General features: G+C 42.7%; 1 protein-coding gene and 1 long non-coding RNA gene across 12 annotated transcripts in view; one reads left to right on the forward strand and one right to left on the reverse strand.

The window, feature by feature from the left end:
• Nucleotides 1-1,418: 1,418 nt before the first annotated feature.
• Nucleotides 1,419-6,054, reverse strand: Gjd2 (gap junction protein delta 2). Its single transcript, XM_052723076.1, has 3 exons — nt 5,689-6,054; nt 4,796-4,949; nt 1,419-3,721 (listed from the first exon to the last, which is right to left on the reverse strand). The coding sequence occupies exons 1-3, from the start codon at nt 5,993-5,995 to the stop codon at nt 2,827-2,829; spliced, it is 1,356 nt and encodes a 451-aa protein (XP_052579036.1). The 5' UTR covers nt 5,996-6,054; the 3' UTR covers nt 1,419-2,826.
• The window catches only part of LOC128100637 (uncharacterized), a 53,522-nt gene continuing 39,686 nt past the window's right edge, over nt 4,869-18,704 (forward strand). For 9 of the 11 annotated variants that reach the window (XR_008214851.1, XR_008214855.1, XR_008214852.1 and 6 more), the window contains exons 1-2: nt 4,869-5,633; nt 8,709-8,749. This is a non-coding gene — a long non-coding RNA (uncharacterized LOC128100637). Of the gene's footprint in view, nt 5,634-8,708; nt 8,750-11,961; nt 11,989-18,704 lie in introns of all 11 variants that reach the window. The other 2 variants (XR_008214850.1, XR_008214856.1) reach the window with 2 other exon arrangements.

Genomic DNA, 18,704 nt, shown 5'->3' on the forward strand with positions numbered 1-18,704 from the left:
TAAGGTCACATTCATCACACAGCTATGTGCACCATCAAACCATCCATGTATATGTGTTCATTTGATAAAAAGCAAGACATTCTTCAGGGTGTCTATATACTGCGAGGATGCTTTCTTTTGGTGAGTTAACATGAGTTACTAACACATGCGTTAATAGTCTTGTTTCTTGCAGGTGTTTAGAAACACCAAACAAGAGCAATAGATGAGCCTCACTGATGAAGGATGTACTTCTCCCAGGAACCACTCCTCTTTTAATCCCACATCAAGGCATAAATACAACAGACCTTGTTTTCCACACAGATTCCCATTTCTTTCACACCCAAGCATATGCTAAGAGTGCTCAAGCGACACTCTTCCTTCAGCTCTGGGAGGTGTCTTGAAACATTTTTAGCTTACCAAACATAAGGCAGAGGAGAATCTGTTTCTTTACTCAAGGATAATCATCTTCAACTGCTTATTTATACTGCAGATGGAAACCTATAGATTGAAATAGACACATTTTCATTCTAAAATTGGCATTTACATGGCCCATAGTTAAAAGGTGTAACCATTGTGTTGGAAAACAATTACCTGGAAAATTCTACACTGTTTCCTGCTGTTCGAACCAAGTGCTCATTAAGATTAGAACATTGTATAAAGTTAAAGAAGAGAGGAAGAACATTAGTCTACAGAAACAGAACCACATGTAGGTAAGGCGAGAAACCATAAAATGATACAGCTAGAAAGGTCTTATGACATATAAGCAAAAGATGCATCTCCATTTAAAGATGCAGGAAAAACAGCTGATTAAAATGTCTAGAACTGTGCTGTGTGATACTATGGTAGCTAACTATCATAGCTATTTAAGTCCATCAGAGTTAAATCAGATTAGAGATTCTGTTCTTTAGTTGCACTAGCCACATTTTAAGATCTCAGTAATCACATGTAGATAATCGTTCCAAGGTTAGATGCCACCACTGCAGAAGTTTTACCAGACAGTGCTGGTCTAGAGAACTCCTTTGGACATCTTTTTAGATACCAGGTTCTAAAGAGATCAGTGGTTGAACAGTGTGCCTGCCAACTGTTACAATCCATGGTGGGAAAAAGAGGGGGAAAAACACTCCTAAATAGAGTGACTGTGGTCCAGTATTATTGACATCTATATCCAAGAAATATACTTACACAGGTAGAGAAATGCCAGGCTAAAGTCAGAAAGAAGGGAATAACACTTAAATACATCACCATTCACATTTAAACATTCATAAAAGTTGCCAGCTTCTCTTTGTCTGCTCATGGAGGATTGGACTTTATTATTCATCCCTCAGATATGTTTCATCTATTGTTCACTCCCTGGGCCAAATGTCCCTCCACTGTAACATTTTGAACATTTATTTAAACAAATAGAACTCCAATAAAAATAGAAAAATGCAGACTCTTCACAGTTTATAAAAAAAGGCAAGAACTTTATTTTAAACAAATCCTCAGTTGTATAACATACCACATCCATATCTAAATCAAAAAACCAATAATAATAATAATAATAATTCAAAGGAAATAGAGGGCTTCCATAAAAATGTATTATCTGAATACTACTCTTGCCTAATGCTTCAGCTAAATACACAGTGGGTGTGAAAGGTGGAATATGGCACTTAAATAAATAAGAGCAACAGAGGAGAATTGCCTCAGTTCAAACAACAGGTTTTTGAACCTTTGGTATATGTCTCAAATAAGTATCCATAAACACATATTAGCCAATAATGTTTACTTCCAGGTTTCTTAAACCAGTGATTGTGTGCATGTGTGTGTTTCAAAAATAACTTATGATAAAATAAGTTGGGATTGACATGGGCTGATTAAGGTCTCTGGTGTGAGCACACAGGTAAATTCAAACCATGGCAAAATGATGTGCAGCTGTGTAGCACAACAAAATTAGGTAAGAAAATGAGCAAGATCTACCAGTTAGAAATTCTGTGTCTTGAGTAGATACCCTCCATTTCAACAAAAACCATATTGTTAATACTATCCACAGTCCATAAGCTAGAAGGCAGAACTATCCCAAAGCTCAGAAACACATGCTCAACAGTGAAATGACCATCTCACGGAAGTGTTGTTGATATTCCCTCCCTCCCATCCCCCACCCCTAATAAACAGCACCAGTGCAATTTGAGTTAAAAAAATTGGAAATATTGAGACATTCCTAAGGTTTTCATAATGACTAAGAACCAGTCATATGGGGCTCTTACTGCAAACCTCTGCCCTGGCCAGTCTCCAAAAAGCACCCCATGTAATTCCCTCTAGCTTGCAGATAAACTGTGTTAGGGCTAATATAAGGCCAGATCAAGGAAACAGAAAAGCTGGCATGCTATCCTGGGTTTGAGGGAAAGGGGCATGCTGATGGGGGAGAAAGATCCTCAGGGGTGTTTGTTTTTTTTTTTTTTTTTCTGCAGCCCAGGATGAAGGGATGTGCTGAGATGGGTCACAAATTTTATATCAATGAGTATTTGACTCATGCCATTCATCAGAATACAGAGCTCGGCAGAGCTAAGTCTTGCTTGGCAGCTGTACCAGGCCACTGTTGTCAGGAGCAGGAAGGGCCATTAAAGAGAAAGGCCCAAGGAAGTCCGGCTCAGTCATCTAGTCACTCTACCCAATTGTCTCTGTAGAACCGATGGTGGGACGTGTGATGACAGTTCTACATTTTCTCTTTGCCGATGAAGACCCCTTAAGATCCGTCTCCTAGACCTTGATATCGAGCATCACATAAATGAGGGCAGGTCTGTCTACCCTTGAGTCATCATCTGCCTCGGGGCTACTTGCCACCCAGCAGGCCTTCCCCAACCTGCCTTTTCACACATAGGCGGAGTCACTGGACTGAGTCCTGCCGAAGTTGGGAACACTGACTCGAGGCAGGTCTTTGTTACGTATCTCATAGACCGACTTTCTCTTGGCCTGGGCCCCACGGACAGCGAGTTTGATCTTGCGCCATCCCAGATGGTTAAGTTCAGCCAGATTGAGCACCACACAAATGCCACTCACAGCAAACATAAACACCAGAAAGACTGTCTTCTCAGTAGGTCTAGACACATAACATTCCACCTCCTTGATGCAGGGGTATCGGTTACACTCATATAACCCCGGGACACTGAAGCCATATAGAAAGTATTGGCCCACCAGAAATCCAATCTCCAGAGCATTTCGGAACACCACTTGGATGATATAGAAGCGAGAGATACCTTCCTGTCTTCGGAGCTTGGACCTTGCTGCTGTGCGCAGCCCTGATGGGTGTGGAGTCAGCTCTTTAACCTCTAAGCAATCTGGTTCTGTCTCCTTGCTGGTGTTCTCTGTGTTCTGCAGCACCCCGTTGACAATGGCATTTTGCAACTTCTTATCTTCTCGTTTGCTCCCACTACTGCCCCCAACCCCAGTTCCTCCAGGTCCCCCTATAGACTCAGTGGGGTCTCTGTCCAGGGCCAGGAAGACAGTAGAGTACCGGCGTTCGCGCTGCTTGGCCGATTGGTGCACAGAATAGGTGATGAAACAGAGACTGGGGGTGCACACCATTATGATCTGGAAGACCCAGTAACGTATATGGGAGATTGGAAAGGCGCGGTCATAGCAGGCCTGGTTACAGCCGGGCTGCAGGGTGTTGCACACAAACATGGTCTGCTCATCATCGTACACCGTCTCGCCCACAATGGCCACAATGAGTATCCGGAAGATCACCACCACAGTCAACAGGATCCTGAGCAGAGGAAAAGGAGGGGGGGAGAGAGGTTCTCATAGGCTAAGTCACTGATGGGAAGTCCCTGATCTTTCCTGTTTTCAGTGTTTACCAGTCCTTGGACAGGGGAGCTGTCCACCCTTGAGTGGTGCTGAACTGAGAGCCTGGAAAACAACTTTATCTCTTCCTTATCTGCTTGGTGCTGGTAAGCTTGGAATACTTCATATTACAAGGATCTCACATCTGCACAATTTCATACACTGTTTATGGTCCTTTTGTAATGTGTATATTTCAGCTCTATATGAAGAATGTCTAGAGACTCTAAACACATCTTTACTCTGGCCAATGCATGTAGAATCTTTTACAGAGAATGTGTGTTTGAGGGTCTACACATGGGGTGAGTATTGAGCCCTACATGTATAAGTCCTAGTCTCAACATATAGAACTTAATTGTCCATAGAAACAGTTATGAATACAAAACTCACATGTCTATATACATAAATAGATAGCTGCAGGTAGAGATAAATATGAATAAATAAATATATATCCTACACATACATATGTGCATATATACATACATATAGATATCCACAAAAAAGAAGCCAGCTATGTGTACGGCTTTCTGGCATTAAGTTTTAATGGAGAACAGAGTCTAGCTTAATAAATATCTGTTAAAGAATGATGCATCTGCTGTGATGAGCAAATCCATCTCCCCACTTGCCCTTCTCTGTCCAAATGCAATTCTGCCTTCCTTGTAGATTCTATTTAGGGAACCAGATGGAGATTGGCACTGACTCTGGAGAGTGGGGGTACCAGGACTGAGTCCACAAGTCCTTTTCTGATGAGGGAAGCGTGAACCCCTTCCCCCTGTGGTGCTTTATAGAGAAAGTATGGGGGATCTGGTCAGGAGTAACTGGAGGAGGGGGGCGTCACTGGGCTTCGGGTAATCCCTTAATGCAGGCAACACTAGCACTTGGACAGAGGATGGGGAGGAGGCAGAGGGCCAGCTGGGGGTCTGAGGGTCATTAGAGATGGGAGAAGATATTCCCAAGGGCCGCCCGACGGGCCCGCTGACGGCTGGCTTGGTGCCCTTACCTCCCGATCATAGTGGAGTGCTGCTGCACCGCGGCTTCCAGCAGCCTCTCCAAGATGGTCCATTCCCCCATCGCTGTGCATCCGGAGGCAGCAGACAAAGACTGGGCAGTACCGGGCACGTTCCTGGTCCTGGCCCCTCCCCGGGCCGCACCTCCTGACCGGGGAGCGAATTGCCCCCAATTAAAGAAGCAAACAAAAAATGTTTAAAAAAAAAAAAATCCACGAGCCCCTCCCCCTTTTATTGCACTTAAAAAAGGGGAGTAAGGGGAAAGCAATCTATGCGCGTCCCGACCAATGGGGCTGTTGGCGCGGTGCGGAGGAGCTGGCCAGCACCCCGCTGCCGTCCGGGAGTCAGGTTGACTCCCGCAGTCTCCCGGCGAGGGGCGGGGCTGGGTGGCAGCGTGCAGGTGGCCGAGCTCCTGCCCGCGGGAGACTGGTCTCTGCGCCGCCTTCCCCGAGATCTTGCGGTCTGGGTCCGCGCACCGTCCCCGGTGCCTGTCACTGGAGCGGGCACCTGGCGCTCCCGCGCTGCTGCGGCGCGCAGAGCTGGCTGCGGGGCTGGGGAATCCGCGGCCACCGCCTCTAATCCGCCCTTAAGTAGTCTCCGCCTGCGTCACGCCAGGTCGGCGGAGGGGAGCAGAGCGCGGCGTGCCGCTGTCGCCGAGCGTCGGAGCCCGAGGGGCCGCGGCCGCGCGCTGCGGGGGGGAGGAGACGGTCTGGAGTCCCCCGCTGCGCCGGGGATGGGGAGACCAAGGACTGCAGCGCCCCTTGGGGCTTCTGGGGCTCCCAGGTAGCCTCACCTGGCCGCCGGCCTCCCGCAGGAGGAGCAGACTCGTAGGTGAGTGAGGAGGGACCCGAGTAGGTAGCTTAGCTTGTCCCCGCCTGTCCCTCACCTTTAGCTTTAGGCCTTCTGAGACACCACTGAAATTCCTTTTCTAGATGGTAGTGCTGGTTGGGGGAAGGGCTCTTTTTAGCCCTTACTGGGAGAGGACAGCCTTCCGCAAGAGTGCTGCAGAGGGTCCTGGCTTCGGTGAGCTGATCAGATGCTGGAGTGAGAAAGACCCAATGAGACTCCCTGCTGGCTGACGCTTGAATGCAGGTGTGAAGGTGTTCTGAGCATGAAGGTCTGGACACAAAGTATTTGCCAACCAAACAGGTGCCTAGCAGCGAGCCAGTGGACTGGCCACGATGAGTTCTCATTTCTCCCTACACAGATTAGGAGGCTGTGTTTTTATCTGCACGTAACTGATGCGAGTAGGGGGTACTCTGTTCAGATTAGCACGGTCCAGTCTGAATTTAAGGAGATTCAGCATTCATCTAGCAGAAACAGCAGCTCGCAATCTCACCCCACCCCCGACTCTCCTTATTCAGCCTTTGCTTTTCTCCCTCCCTCAATGAGCAGATTCCAGAAGCGGTTTTTAAATTTACATTTTGTTGTCGGTTCCATCTACAGCACCTTACTTAATTGGTCCCAGGAAAATTCAAAAAAATCACACCAGGCTGCTAATTAGCTGAGGGTCAGTTTTAGGAGACATCAAAGTTGGGAGTGTTTCCTATAAATACCAAAAGCACAATGAGTTTGGGACTTGTCATCCTTCCAAAAATCTGACTGGGAAAGGGTTGCTAGCTGGTCTTAGGAATATAATGCAGCCTTAATTACCCTCAGGGAGCACACACATATGTATATTATATAAGCTACACTAGCATGTGCTTTGAGTCTAGAACAACTGAGTCAGTTGGGTACCTGGTGGTCCTGAGACTGGGAGGAAGGGTGCAGAGTAGGACTCAGAGTTCCCACACATGCCCTTCTGCACGCATAATGCTTACAGACAGAACACAAGCTTGAGCATCTGAGGAATGACTGCACCAAGATTGTCTCTTGGGGTTGACGCATCTAGCCCAAGGAAGCAGATCTTCATGGAGTCCATCAAAGATGAAATATGGAGGAGAGAAAGGGAATGTTATGGTTAAGGCAGGGGTAGCTTCACCCTCTTGGCAGAAAAACATGTTTGAGAATAGAGACAGAAAGAGTTTTTTTCCAGTTGGCTAACAGATGGGATGGTGATTCCCTCATCTCAAATGTGATACACATTCTCAGGTTTTCTCTTTGCTCCCTTGAGTCCCTATACTTGCTCCATCTATGGCAGACATTTTTGGAGTAAAGAATTGTAGAGAGAAAATGAATGAGAAAGTACCAAAGGCAATCTGTTTAACTACCTTTAAATGTCCCCTAATAAGTTGTATAACTCCAAATCGTCTTCTGTGCTTAGGTCTTGCCAAACCTTTATAGACAGTGAGTCTAATGCAAACTTCAATCATTAGGCTATGACTGAATTGTTAATCATCAGCTTATTTTTAAATATGCTTCAATATGACACATGAAAGACACACATGTACCATTGGTATATAAAGACCCCAAAACACTTCTATGTAAAACTTATGACACACTAATAGTTTATTTTTAAGGCTACAAAAACTTATTCTTACCACCATATTTTTAAAACAACTGTTTTTATTTTATTTATTGAAATTTTAGTTGTCAGCTGTACTACAATAAACAGAAAAAGCATAAACCCTAATTTCTGTGTTAAACTGTATGAAAATACATTTAGGAAACCGAAATTATAGACAGTAAGAAACTTCCGTGGGACAAAAACAATCTTAAAATGTTCATCAATTAAATTTCATTACTTTAAATTTCAAACTTTTGTAGTTCCAGAGGTCAAAAGTTCATTGAGGGAATGTGCAAGAGTTGTAGAAATGATATCTAGAAAGAAAATGCAAATGTCACTCCAAAGATTGGGAGTACAAAATCCAAAAAAGATCCAACTTTTGACTATTTTTATTTTCAGAAATCATGCATAAGTTGTTTAATACATCTATGCTTCCCTTCCTCTTTTGAGCCCAATCTACTCCATTTTCAATGAATAATTTGCCTTGATTGTTCTGCATTAAATATAAAGAGGTTCTATGTACAGCTGGACATCTCTGAGCTTCCTCGGGGCATTATTTCTTCTGGCTGGATTCTGACTTCTCAATTCCCCTCTGATTGAAATTACTTATTTAAGTCAACTGAAAAGTTCCTCCCATTAATTCTAATTTGAAGCTCATTCTACAATGCTAAAGCAAGGGCGCCAGTTGAAAATCAAATGTAGAACATATAGAATTAACCTTAGTGTTCGGTAAACCACCTGGGTAGGTTAAGAATACAGACACTGAGTTCCCATATCAGATTGCTAAATTAAAGTCTGGAACTAAGGGTCAAGTTTTGGAGTTGTTAACAAGCTCTTATCACTTGAAATTTGGAGATTTTTTAAAATTCCACCTTTGCTAGTATAGGAATGAATCCTAGATATCAGGAAATCTTACCCCATTCTTCACAGATCCGAAAACAGGCCTATCTGTGACTCAGTAAGTGGAAGTTCATAGGGACTGTACATGTTAGAGTGAAGGTAGATCTCTTGGCTTTGGATCTCTTCCTGGACCATAAATCCTTAGGAAACAGAGTGCATAATTCATGCCTCATGGCTTCTTTAGCATACAGTGGCAAATGTGGTATTCAGAGTCTTTGGGAAGACTGAGATAATGTAAAACTGTGACGACTGTGGCCTTTAAAGTGGTTTGGATCATAGAGACATAGGTACCTGTGAGTATCTAAATCACAATGACTTCTGGTTTGCTTACTTTGTAAATCCCTGTCTTAGCAAATAACAATGCCCATTAACCAAGATTGGAAAAGCTTTGTCTCATCTAGAAGGAAAGACTCCAAAGACTAGCAAAGGGTGTGGGTTGAACATCCTGACTCAGGAATGGAATGTAGAGTTATTAACAATGATAAATTCTACTATGTGGGTCTGTCTAGATGTGCTCTTATCTTTATATATGCTTAAAACTTCATTTTCTTCAACCACAGGTTCCACATGAACCTGTTAACAACTCCACTCTAAATATCCGGTAAGTGAAACCTCACTGGAACTCCATACTTGTGAAAACGAAGGTTGATCTTTTGACCTCTGCTTTACTGGAACATATGTTATTGGGAGGACAGAGGGCATGTATTCCTCATGGTGCTTTCCACAGTGTCTTTAGCATTGTGGAAATCAAGCATTTGTTGGGAGAGTATGGTGAAGACACTCAGGCCATCTAGTTCTTGTGACCTGGGAGAGCTACATGTCTCCTGATTGGAGGTGGTCTCAGTTCTCTTCTGTAATGTAATCATATTTAAGACAGAGGAAGAGGGGATCCATTTATATGTGGGAATCTTAACACATTAGGGGTGGCCTGGATTACTCTGGGGAAAGCCTTCTTGCTGCTCTTGTCTCCATTCTTTTCCTCTTCCCTGTGGTCCTGGCACTTCCTGATCTAACCCAGGGAGTGCTGCAGCAGCAAAGCTTAGGCTGCAGCATCAGCATCAGCAAGGTGGCCTTGGAAAGCTGATCAGAGCCCTGGAGGCAGCTCTCCTGGGAAGCACCAACATCTGCAGTCTCCCAGGGTTTGTGCGATGGGGACAGAGACTTCCTTCTGTTTGGGACTGGTCTCCAGGTTAAAGTCTTTCACATTTCATTCACAAACAAGAGTTAACTGAGATTCACTCCCCCCCCCCCCGGGGGGGGCACCTACATGCATCTGTTCACCAATGAAAACATCCAATTGTCTTCTGACAGGATAAAACTAACCTGTCTTAGGAGACTTAAAAAAATATAAATGGCAAATGAAATTTTACTCTTTGGTGCAAAATGATGTCTCCCTTTTTATCTTTTGTGTTTCTTCCATATGTTTAAATCTCAGCCCAGATTTTTAGGGAAATGCTTGCCTGGAAAGATGCACAAAATTTACTGTCTTAAAGGGGAATAAAGCTGCTCAACCTACTGATCATAAACAGTCCTAAATATGGCCAGAATTGCTGCCATCTCATGAGCCCAAATTCCAAACTGTGACTTAGCCTCAAGAAATCATGTTTCTAACTGATAGTCAAATCTACCATCTTCCTCCTGCTAGCCCTTTGAATAAGAGTATGTACTCCTTTAAAAAAAATCACATGTACAATTTCCCCACTCCTCATTCACCTTGTATATAGAAAATATACCTTACGCAGTAATGTCTCAGGCATCAACGTAATATGGCATTGTGACCAAAGCAGATGTGTGAAATCACAGCAAATAAATTAACACTCCATTAAGAATCAAATCAGTCCTGCTGACACATAATCTTTCCCGTTTATGTCAAGTCGTGATTCCCATTCACATTGGGAGCTTCCCAGGGAGGCTCATTAGACCCGCAGGAAGAGATTTCTTTTAAGTCAAAGCTGTTCAGAAGTTATTCAGCTACAGTGCCAAAGAGCCATCCTGGTGTCTGGGTACCCGCCTCTCCACGATCTCTTTGTCATTGTCCACCCAGAGCCCCAGCCATGCAGAATATAGCTATGTCTCCTGCTGAGTTTCCAGTCTGTATAAAAGAGATGAGGAAATTACAGGGGAAATACATGTGGGTAGGGCCTGCCCTTGAGAAATTTTCAAACCGGGAGGCTATCTTTTGGTTGTCATATGAACCCTGTCTCTGCTTATTTTACACCAGTGTGATGCTGAAAGTCAGACTTAAGAGTTGGGTTCTTCCTGCTACCTTCTATAAGCTTCCAAAATTATAAGGTGGGATTGGAATGAATCCACAGAGGAAACATCTCTAAGAGCTGGAGCTTATGTTCAAGCCCCATGTGGACTCTACTGGTTGCCTGCTTCTTGACTTCCAGAAGTTCAGTCAACATCTGTTTTGTGGGGATTCCAGAGACCTGGAATGGTTTAGTTCAGAGGTCATTTTTGACAATCAAGCTGGCTTCTGCTCTCTCTTAGACACCCAAAGTAAGGACCGCTATGGAGGGCCTCTTGTTTCCATAGCTGAGTGAGACTAGAGAGGTGCCACTCTTACTTGTCATCCATTCCATGGTCAGTCTAATTCAGCAGTTCTCAATCTGTTGGTTGTGACCCCATTGTGGGTGGTAGATCAGATATTCTGCATATCAGATATTTACATTATAATTCATAACAGCAAAATTATAGTTATGAAGTAGTAATGAAATAATTCTATGGTTGGGGTCACCACAACATGAGGAGTTGTATTCGAGGGTTGCAGCATTAGGAAGGTTGAGACTCTTGGTATATACTTATGTTTTTTACCCTGATAATAGACTGTCCCCTGATTATAGAGTGGACAAATACCCCATATTTGGAACCCACCTTGAATCCATATCCTGTTGATCATTGACTCCTCCATCACCACGCATCACTCACTCCCACCCCTTACTCTACTACCACAAAGGAAAGTAATCCGATAAAGGAACACGCACGGGGTGTTAATAACTGATAACCACTTAATGTATTATCCCTCTCAGAGGAATTATCCTTATTTAAGTTGCAAAGCCTTCATCCAAAGAAATGAACATTTTTAGGTAGTTTTTCAAATGTTGTGCTTTAAAAAGTGAATGGCTATTTGGGAGCAAGGGATATTTAAGCCTTTCCAGACAATATACCACAAAAGCACTTGCTTCATTTATTGACCTATAAAGGGTCCAACTTGTGAAAATATGGGAATCACACAAATGCAATGATTCTTATATTTACTGCATCTTAAAATCACCAGGGAGCTTTAAAACCCAACAGTGCCTAAGTTGTCCTCCAGACCAATTAAATCAGCATTCCTGGAAGTGAAATCTATGCATTTGTATTTTCAAAAGAAAAAATATTTAATTTATTCTGACTCCAATATGCAGTCAAATTATTTACTGCAATAATGTACACTATTAACTGCAGAGCAGCAATAGCTTTTAACAAGCCTGATGAAGTGGGCTTTTTCCTGGTGATAGGAATAGCTGCTGCTGGACACAAAGCCAGAATTTCATTCTGAAATGTGTTCATGTGGTTCTGTAAGTACTTAATATAATCCACACAGGCTAAGTAGTTAGTTGCTAAACTGAAAACACCCATCTCATTTCATCTCAGTCCACTCCTGGCCATCTGGTCCCCAGTATTTCCATTACAGGGCCATGTGTGTATTAATGAAATGATTGCATCCGATTACATCTTTTATTCAGAGCACAAGAACAGTCCATGAATTTTGTTCTCCAACATTGCTGTTTCTGTTATGAATTCAACAATTAAGTTATTCTGTTTCAGGCAGAGGTGGGATTGTTGCTCACTAAGGTAAGAAAATAGATCAAATATGTTACTGTTGATAATAAAATTATAATTTTGCTGCCTAGTAACCATAGGATAGAAACCTCAATCAAAGGTGTAACTGCATTTTCAAATGTCCAAAATATAGTTTATATTCCTGATCAACTTGTTCCAACTGGTGTAAAAGAGGGACCACCAAGCCACTGAGCTAGTCACTTTGCTCTCTAATTTCTCTCAGGTCTCTAGAGCAGGATAATCAGATAAACACCTGGATTATATTATTGTGCAGTTGTTTGGTTGAGTAGGCATCAGAATGAACAAAAATGAATGGAAGGTGACTGAATGGATAAATAGCATAGTATTCATTCTATTAACTAAATAACCTTCCTTCCTTCCTACTCCCCATTTGTCAGGAGCATTTTAAAAATCAATAGATGTTCACAAATATCTATTATGTGTCTATATTCAGCGATTCAACCCAAATCTCCCAAATCACTAATACTTGATCTTTGCACATGCAGATTTCTGACCCTCTCATTCATTCATTCATTCATTCACTCATTCATTTGTTCAATGAGACTTATTCATTGCTGGCCAAGCAGCTATAATTAATATAAGTCTGTGTGTTTACTTGGGGGACGGGAGTGGGAGAGATTTGTCCTGACTGCCAGCAGGCCAGGACACAGGAAAACTTCCAGCTACACCTGTGTGCCAAGAAGTGATCATAGTAAGCAGAACAACATGGTCTCTGACTTCGTTCAATTTAAAATCTAGTAGGAGAGACATTTGCATTTAACCAAATAGTAACAAATCAAATAATCTCAAATGCCAAAGTTTAAGTTTAAAATTGGTTTAAAAAAAAAAAACATGAAGTGATAGCTCTGAGATATACAGTCCTTAATGGAGCAGGGAGAGGCTGAGCAACTCTGTGGAGAAGGGTTGGGTGATGGAAGATACTCTATAGCTGAGATCTAAAGGAGCAGTAAGGGAAACTCAAGTGAAAGAGTGGGAAAGTGGCGTTCTGAGCTGCAGAAACAGCACGGAACAGGCCACAGGTACGATATACTGCACATTCAAAGAACTAAGTGATGTCCACGGCTTAGTGAAGCAGAGAGAGGCTTGAGACAAGGCTGGGGAAACAGGTAGGCATTAACTCAAGCAGAATTTAACATGCTAGGCTAAAGAAGCTTAAGTATCCTTCTTAATTGTCACAGGCACCATTTGAAGGTATGTAAGAAAGGAGGGGTATGATTAGGTTTATTCTTTAAGATTAAAAAAAAATTATGTTGTAGTATCTGAGTGTGTATGTGCATGTGAGTATATCACCCTCAGAGGCCAGAAGAGGGTGTCAGATGACTTGAAGCTGAAGTCACAGGTGACTGTGAGGTACAAGTGGGTGCTGGGAATTACTTGGCTCTCCTATAAGAGTAGCAAGTGCTCTTAACCCCTGAGCCATCTCTCCAGACCCCATGAGGTTTGTTTACTAAAACTCCATGGGGTGTTCTATTTGCATTGCTGTAAGATTTGGGTAGGGATATGTATTTCTTTTCAGTTTCTGTGATCAAATAGCTGACAAGAAGCAAGTTAAGGAGGGCATGTTTGGTTTTTGCTTAGTTTGAGGCAATAGTATTATCATACTGAGAGAGACATGATGGCAGGATCCTTAGGCTGGATGGTCACTTTACATCCTCAGTCAGGAAACTGAGAGTGAATGGAAAGTGGTACTGATCTGTAAAATGCCACCCCATCCTAAATCAGTGACTACTATTTCTCCCAAAGTTTCCACAGCAAGGCTATACCTTCCAAAGGCCCCACAACTCTCCCAAACAGTGTCATCAGCTGGCCAAATGTTCAGATATGTGGTTATATACAGGGCATTTCACAGCGACCACTACAGAGAGTGAGCAAGAATAGAGTCAAGGAAAGAGTGGGATACTGCTACTGCGATTCAGCTGGTTAGACTCGATGTGTATCTTCATGCACATACCTGTCTTCCTTCAAAGATTATGTGTACACCAAAGAAACGCATCTCTAGATCTAGCAAACGATTACATCTACCACCAGGTAAATGAGTCACGTGACTTCTCAGAAAACATCCCAGACTTGTGATGTTAATTACATAGGAAACAAATAGGCCCTCATTATAATGGCCGACATAAACCACAAGTGGATAAGTCTTAGTGGATAAATCACCTATTGTGATGCCTCATTCAAACTTGTTCATCTTTGCCCACAGTAAGCAAATCATTGAAGACAGCTCTGTGGCATTCAAAGACACAGTAAGAATGGCCACCCCCATTAAAGAGTTCAGGCTTCTCTGTTCTTTCTCTCTCTCCTTCTACCCCTCCAATTAAAGTCCAAGTTTGCCTCCATTCTATAGATCTACAAAGTCTAAAGGGAAGTCTGGGTGGAGAGTGGGGCTCTTTACAGGAAGAAATGTGCTGAGACATTAATATTTGGCAATGTCTTGAAATTTATTTTAAGATGGAGCAACTGTCATATAGAACTAAAGAGTTCAACTACCAAGTAGGACTAACATGGCTATTAACAAACAATTCTAAAGAGAATAAAATGAAAGTTGTGTCTTTAAGAAAACACACACTTGCTCCAATCATGGTGCCATACCTCAAGAGTGTTTCTGAGCTTCCTCTTTGGGGGCTGTCTTCAGAGTCCATTGTTAGCAGATAAGAAAACTCTCATTACTTAAAATAGCCACCTTGTTTCTTTACTACAGGTAATATGAGCCACCTTGACTACCCAAGTGTATTTTCATGAGTAGATTCTGAAAATGCATGTCTTAATAAGACTAAATTTTAAAGATATGTTGAAAGAATGGCTTGCCCCTGCATTGCAGAGCTGGTAACTGTGAGGTCGGGTCTAATTTCCTTCTATTTCTATGAGTTACAAGTTGGGAAGGTCCTTCATGCTGGCCATTAGTACCCAATGGCTTCCAGCTATTTGCAAAATCAATCTCCTCTTCAGAGGATGAGTTTGCCATTATTGAGGATACTTATAAATACTTTCACCAGCTCCAGAGAAAAATCACAATCATGAGTCAGCAAGTGCCTAAACTATAGTAGCAGCAGGCAATACTGTCACATGATCTTCCAGGTGCATGAAGAGCCACAATGTAGTCTGGGGCACTTCACCCTGTCAAATGCCTAGTTGGTGATGCACTAGGGAACATTTTCTGGTGAATGAGTAAATTATGCTGAATAGGTTTCAGTTTCATTCAGAGTATATTCTGGTTAGATCCAGGGCTCAGTGGTAGAGTGCCCAGGCCCTTAATTCCATCTCCAACACTGCTCATGTCTATAAGGGCACACATACACATAGGCATATACACACCATGTTTCTAGGTAAGCATTCAGCCACTAAATCACACCTCATTCCCAGGACTATATTCAAAGTGATAGTATAGTTATTTACATATGTCATTAGGCAGAGTCTTTAAAACTTAAAGAAAATAGAGAAAATTAATTACCCAAAGCAGAAATTTCTGTGTGTGTGTGGGGAGGGGGGTTGAATATGACAAAGATTTGGAGAACTTAGTCTGTGTTAAGAGAAGATTGAGGGCTGGAGAGATGGCTCAGAGGTTAAGAACACTGGCTGTTCTTCCAGAGGTCCTGAGTTCAATTCCCAGCAACCACATGATCTATAATGAGATCTGAGATCTGGTGCCCTCTCCTGGCCTGCAGGCATACATGGAGGCAGAATATTGTATACATAATAAATAAATAAAAATCTTAAAAAAAAAAAAAAAAAGAGAAGAGTGAATGGATTGTTGTAGTGATGCCTGTAATTAAACATTCAGGAGAATTTGGGCTTCAAGGCTAGCCTGGTCTAAAAAGCAATACTCCCATCACAAAAAGAAACCACAGAGATGGCTTATTGCTTTCTCTCTTTCCTCTTCCACAGTACTTCATGTATCATGCCAACTATTGAAGAAATAAAGGAGCTCCCATACTGAAATTTATACACTACAGGCATTGTTGTAACTTCTCAGTGGAATACAAGATGCCACACTTAAATCCCCAAGCACTTTTTAAAGGATCAATATCATATCTAATTCTCCTAAGAATCCTTGAGAAGGAAGGATCGGACATCACTAAACTTGGCAACAATACCGAGACATTTATCTACAGCTGAGAACACTGCTGATCTTCATATATTCACCCCACAGACATCTAGATGTCAAAATACTGACAGGATTAATTAATGTCTTTTAAGGTCCGCTCCTATTTGCTTGTCCTCCAGATCCTCTCTTTCCCATTATGTGCTTGGCTCTGCACCTTGGGATGCTGATCTTTGCTGATGACTTCTTTGAGACTGCATTCAGATTTGACCAGTATGGTGTCCTAGCCAAAGATGAAAGGATTGAAGGGTCATGAGGGCAGGCAGTGACTCCTTCCTGCTTGGTGATGTTTCCAGTGAACGTCTGTGGCTACAGTTTCTGTCATGCCCTTCAAATCTTACAACATTCTGGTAATTTTATTTTTCTCCCTGTGCTCTCAAACCATCAGGTAGTGATATCTTCCCACTGTTGTTACACCTTGGGTATCTGAGCATCTATCTCTTGTTGACTTCTGTACATCTTTTGTTCATTGAAAACTTTCTTCAGAAATCACAACTGAGTCATCTGATTCCTGTGGGGCCCTGATTGATCTACTACCACCCTTACTTAGTTCATTTTCTTTTTTTATGAAAGACTGACTTAAAAATATAACCTAGCTCCTCAAACTAAAGTCTAGAAACTCATTCATATTTTTTCAACTATTCATCAACCCATGATGACCCATTTATCCCCTAAGGATCTCTAAAAGCACTCTCTTCCCCATTTCCCTTCTTCGTTCATAGCTTATTTGATACAGACCCTCTAAAAGTGCCTATTTATCTCCTGAACTCTTTTTCATGCTACTAATGGAATGGCATTTCTATGACGGGCTCTGGCCAAACCATCTGCCATTCTCCAGTAGTCCTTACAGTCCTGGGAGTTGTTTGGACCGCATACAGGGGGTTCCTTAGAATTTGGCCCATGCTTACCTCTCTTGTCTACCCACCTGTCCTGTTTCCACACTGCCTTCACTCTTACCACACAGAGCTTCATATAACTTCAAAACCTGATGCACTATTCCTTCCCACATTACCATGTGCCACCTCTGCCAAGAATGCCCATCCCTATCCTTTTTCTCTGACAGTCTCTGGCGCAGTGTCCCTAAACCTCTTTCTATGCTATAACTTTAAAGGGTTCTATGGCATTAACAAGGCCACACAAGGAACACACTGATTCTGCAGATGGGTCTTCGCTAGTTTCTCAAGTTCCAGAGCAGGTCCTGTGATGAAGATTGAGGCAGAAATCTTAACAGAAATAGAGTAGGCATGGTTGGGAGCTAAGTGTTTTGTATACTCTTAAATCCATCTGTCTTTCTTCATCTCTATCACTACCTGGTTCAGGCCACTTACCATTTTTCCATGAATAATTCAGTAGCCTCCTTGCAGACCTCCCTACTTCCAGCCTTCCTCCCTCTAATGCACCCATCATACTGCAATGAACGAGCATGCATTGCAAGCCCCACCCTTTCTTTCCACATTAATATTATACAATTCAAGAACCCAAACTCTCTAGGACTTGAATCCTCATATAAACTAGCTTTTGTAGACCTGTTCACTTTCATCTCTGACAGATCCTCCTCTACGCTCGGACTGGACTGAGATAGCTGCTGTCCCCCTAATTCACCATGGTGCTTGTGTCCCAGGACATCATGTCACTGCCTGGGAACTCTTTCCCGCAGCTGCTTCCTCACGTTGCCTGCTCCTCTAAGTTCAGTCCTGGTGCATGTCCGAGAAGACTCCCCTGCTCCCCCCACCTTTCTCCAGCCACTGTCTGGCTGTGCCAGGTGCTCCTCCTAGCATATCACTTCTCGTGATCTACAGCAGCACCTCTCACGAATACACTGCAAGCTTCTCTGATGCAGAGCGTTGTTTCTCCTGTTCTGCTTTCATCTTACTTTTATATGCTTCCATGCCTAGCACTGTCCCTGGCATGGGACAGATGCTCAAACACTTCCTGAGTGAAGCTTCAGAAGTAGGACAGCACTAAGACAGTGATGGGAGAGAAAGCGATTTTGTGTCCAGATTTCTCCATGTCCAGTAAAATCCACATATCCTTTCCTCTGACACCGCCTTTTTTGAGTCTCTTTGCTGCCCTTAGCCTCTTCCTTATGTGGGTCTAGTACCCTTTGAGGGTATCTGTTTTTGAAGGGAGAATGACATATGAACGTGATAGATTTGAGCCTAAATCCTGCTATGTGGTTATTTCTAGAGCTAAATGACTTTGCTTTTTTGAGAGCTAATTTTCTCCAGTTAGAAGGCCAATAATATAACTGGGTTGAGTACACGACAAATTGCTTAGTACATAGGAAGTGCTCCATTAATACAAGTCTCTAATACTTTTTGCCTCTTGTCACTTTGATAGGATTTAGAACCACTATGAACATTTCTGTGAGGAATTTGATAGATTAGTTTAACTGAGGTGGAAAGACTCATCCAAAATGTGGACAGTGCCGTTCCATGTGCTGGAGTCTCAAGTTTACATAAAAAGAGATTGCTAGCTAGGCAAACGCCATCATTCCTATGACTGTGGACAGAATGTGGCCAGCCCACTCCTGCCTTCATGACCTCCCTGCAATTTACTGGAGAATTGTGACCCAAATAAACTCTTCCTTGAGTCACTTTTGTTAAGT

The sequence above is a fragment of the Peromyscus californicus genome, unplaced genomic scaffold, assembly GCF_007827085.1.
Source record: "Peromyscus californicus insignis strain IS unplaced genomic scaffold, ASM782708v3 Scaffold_7__1_contigs__length_154581171, whole genome shotgun sequence".
Classification (NCBI taxonomy): domain Eukaryota; kingdom Metazoa; phylum Chordata; class Mammalia; order Rodentia; family Cricetidae; genus Peromyscus; species Peromyscus californicus.

Bases quoted from the DNA above. Each gene is read 5' to 3' on its own strand.
- Gjd2 (XM_052723076.1), bottom strand. From the start codon at position 5,995: ATGAGAACTCATCGTGGCCAGTCCACTGGCTCGCTGCTAGGCACCTGT. The intron at 4,950-5,688 runs GTGAGGGACAGG...CTCCCCGGTCAG, and splicing joins CAGAAGGCCTAAAGCTAAAG to GAGGTGCGGCCCGGGGAGGG. The intron at 3,722-4,795 runs GTAAGGGCACCA...TCCTCTGCTCAG, and splicing joins CACTCCACTATGATCGGGAG to GATCCTGTTGACTGTGGTGG.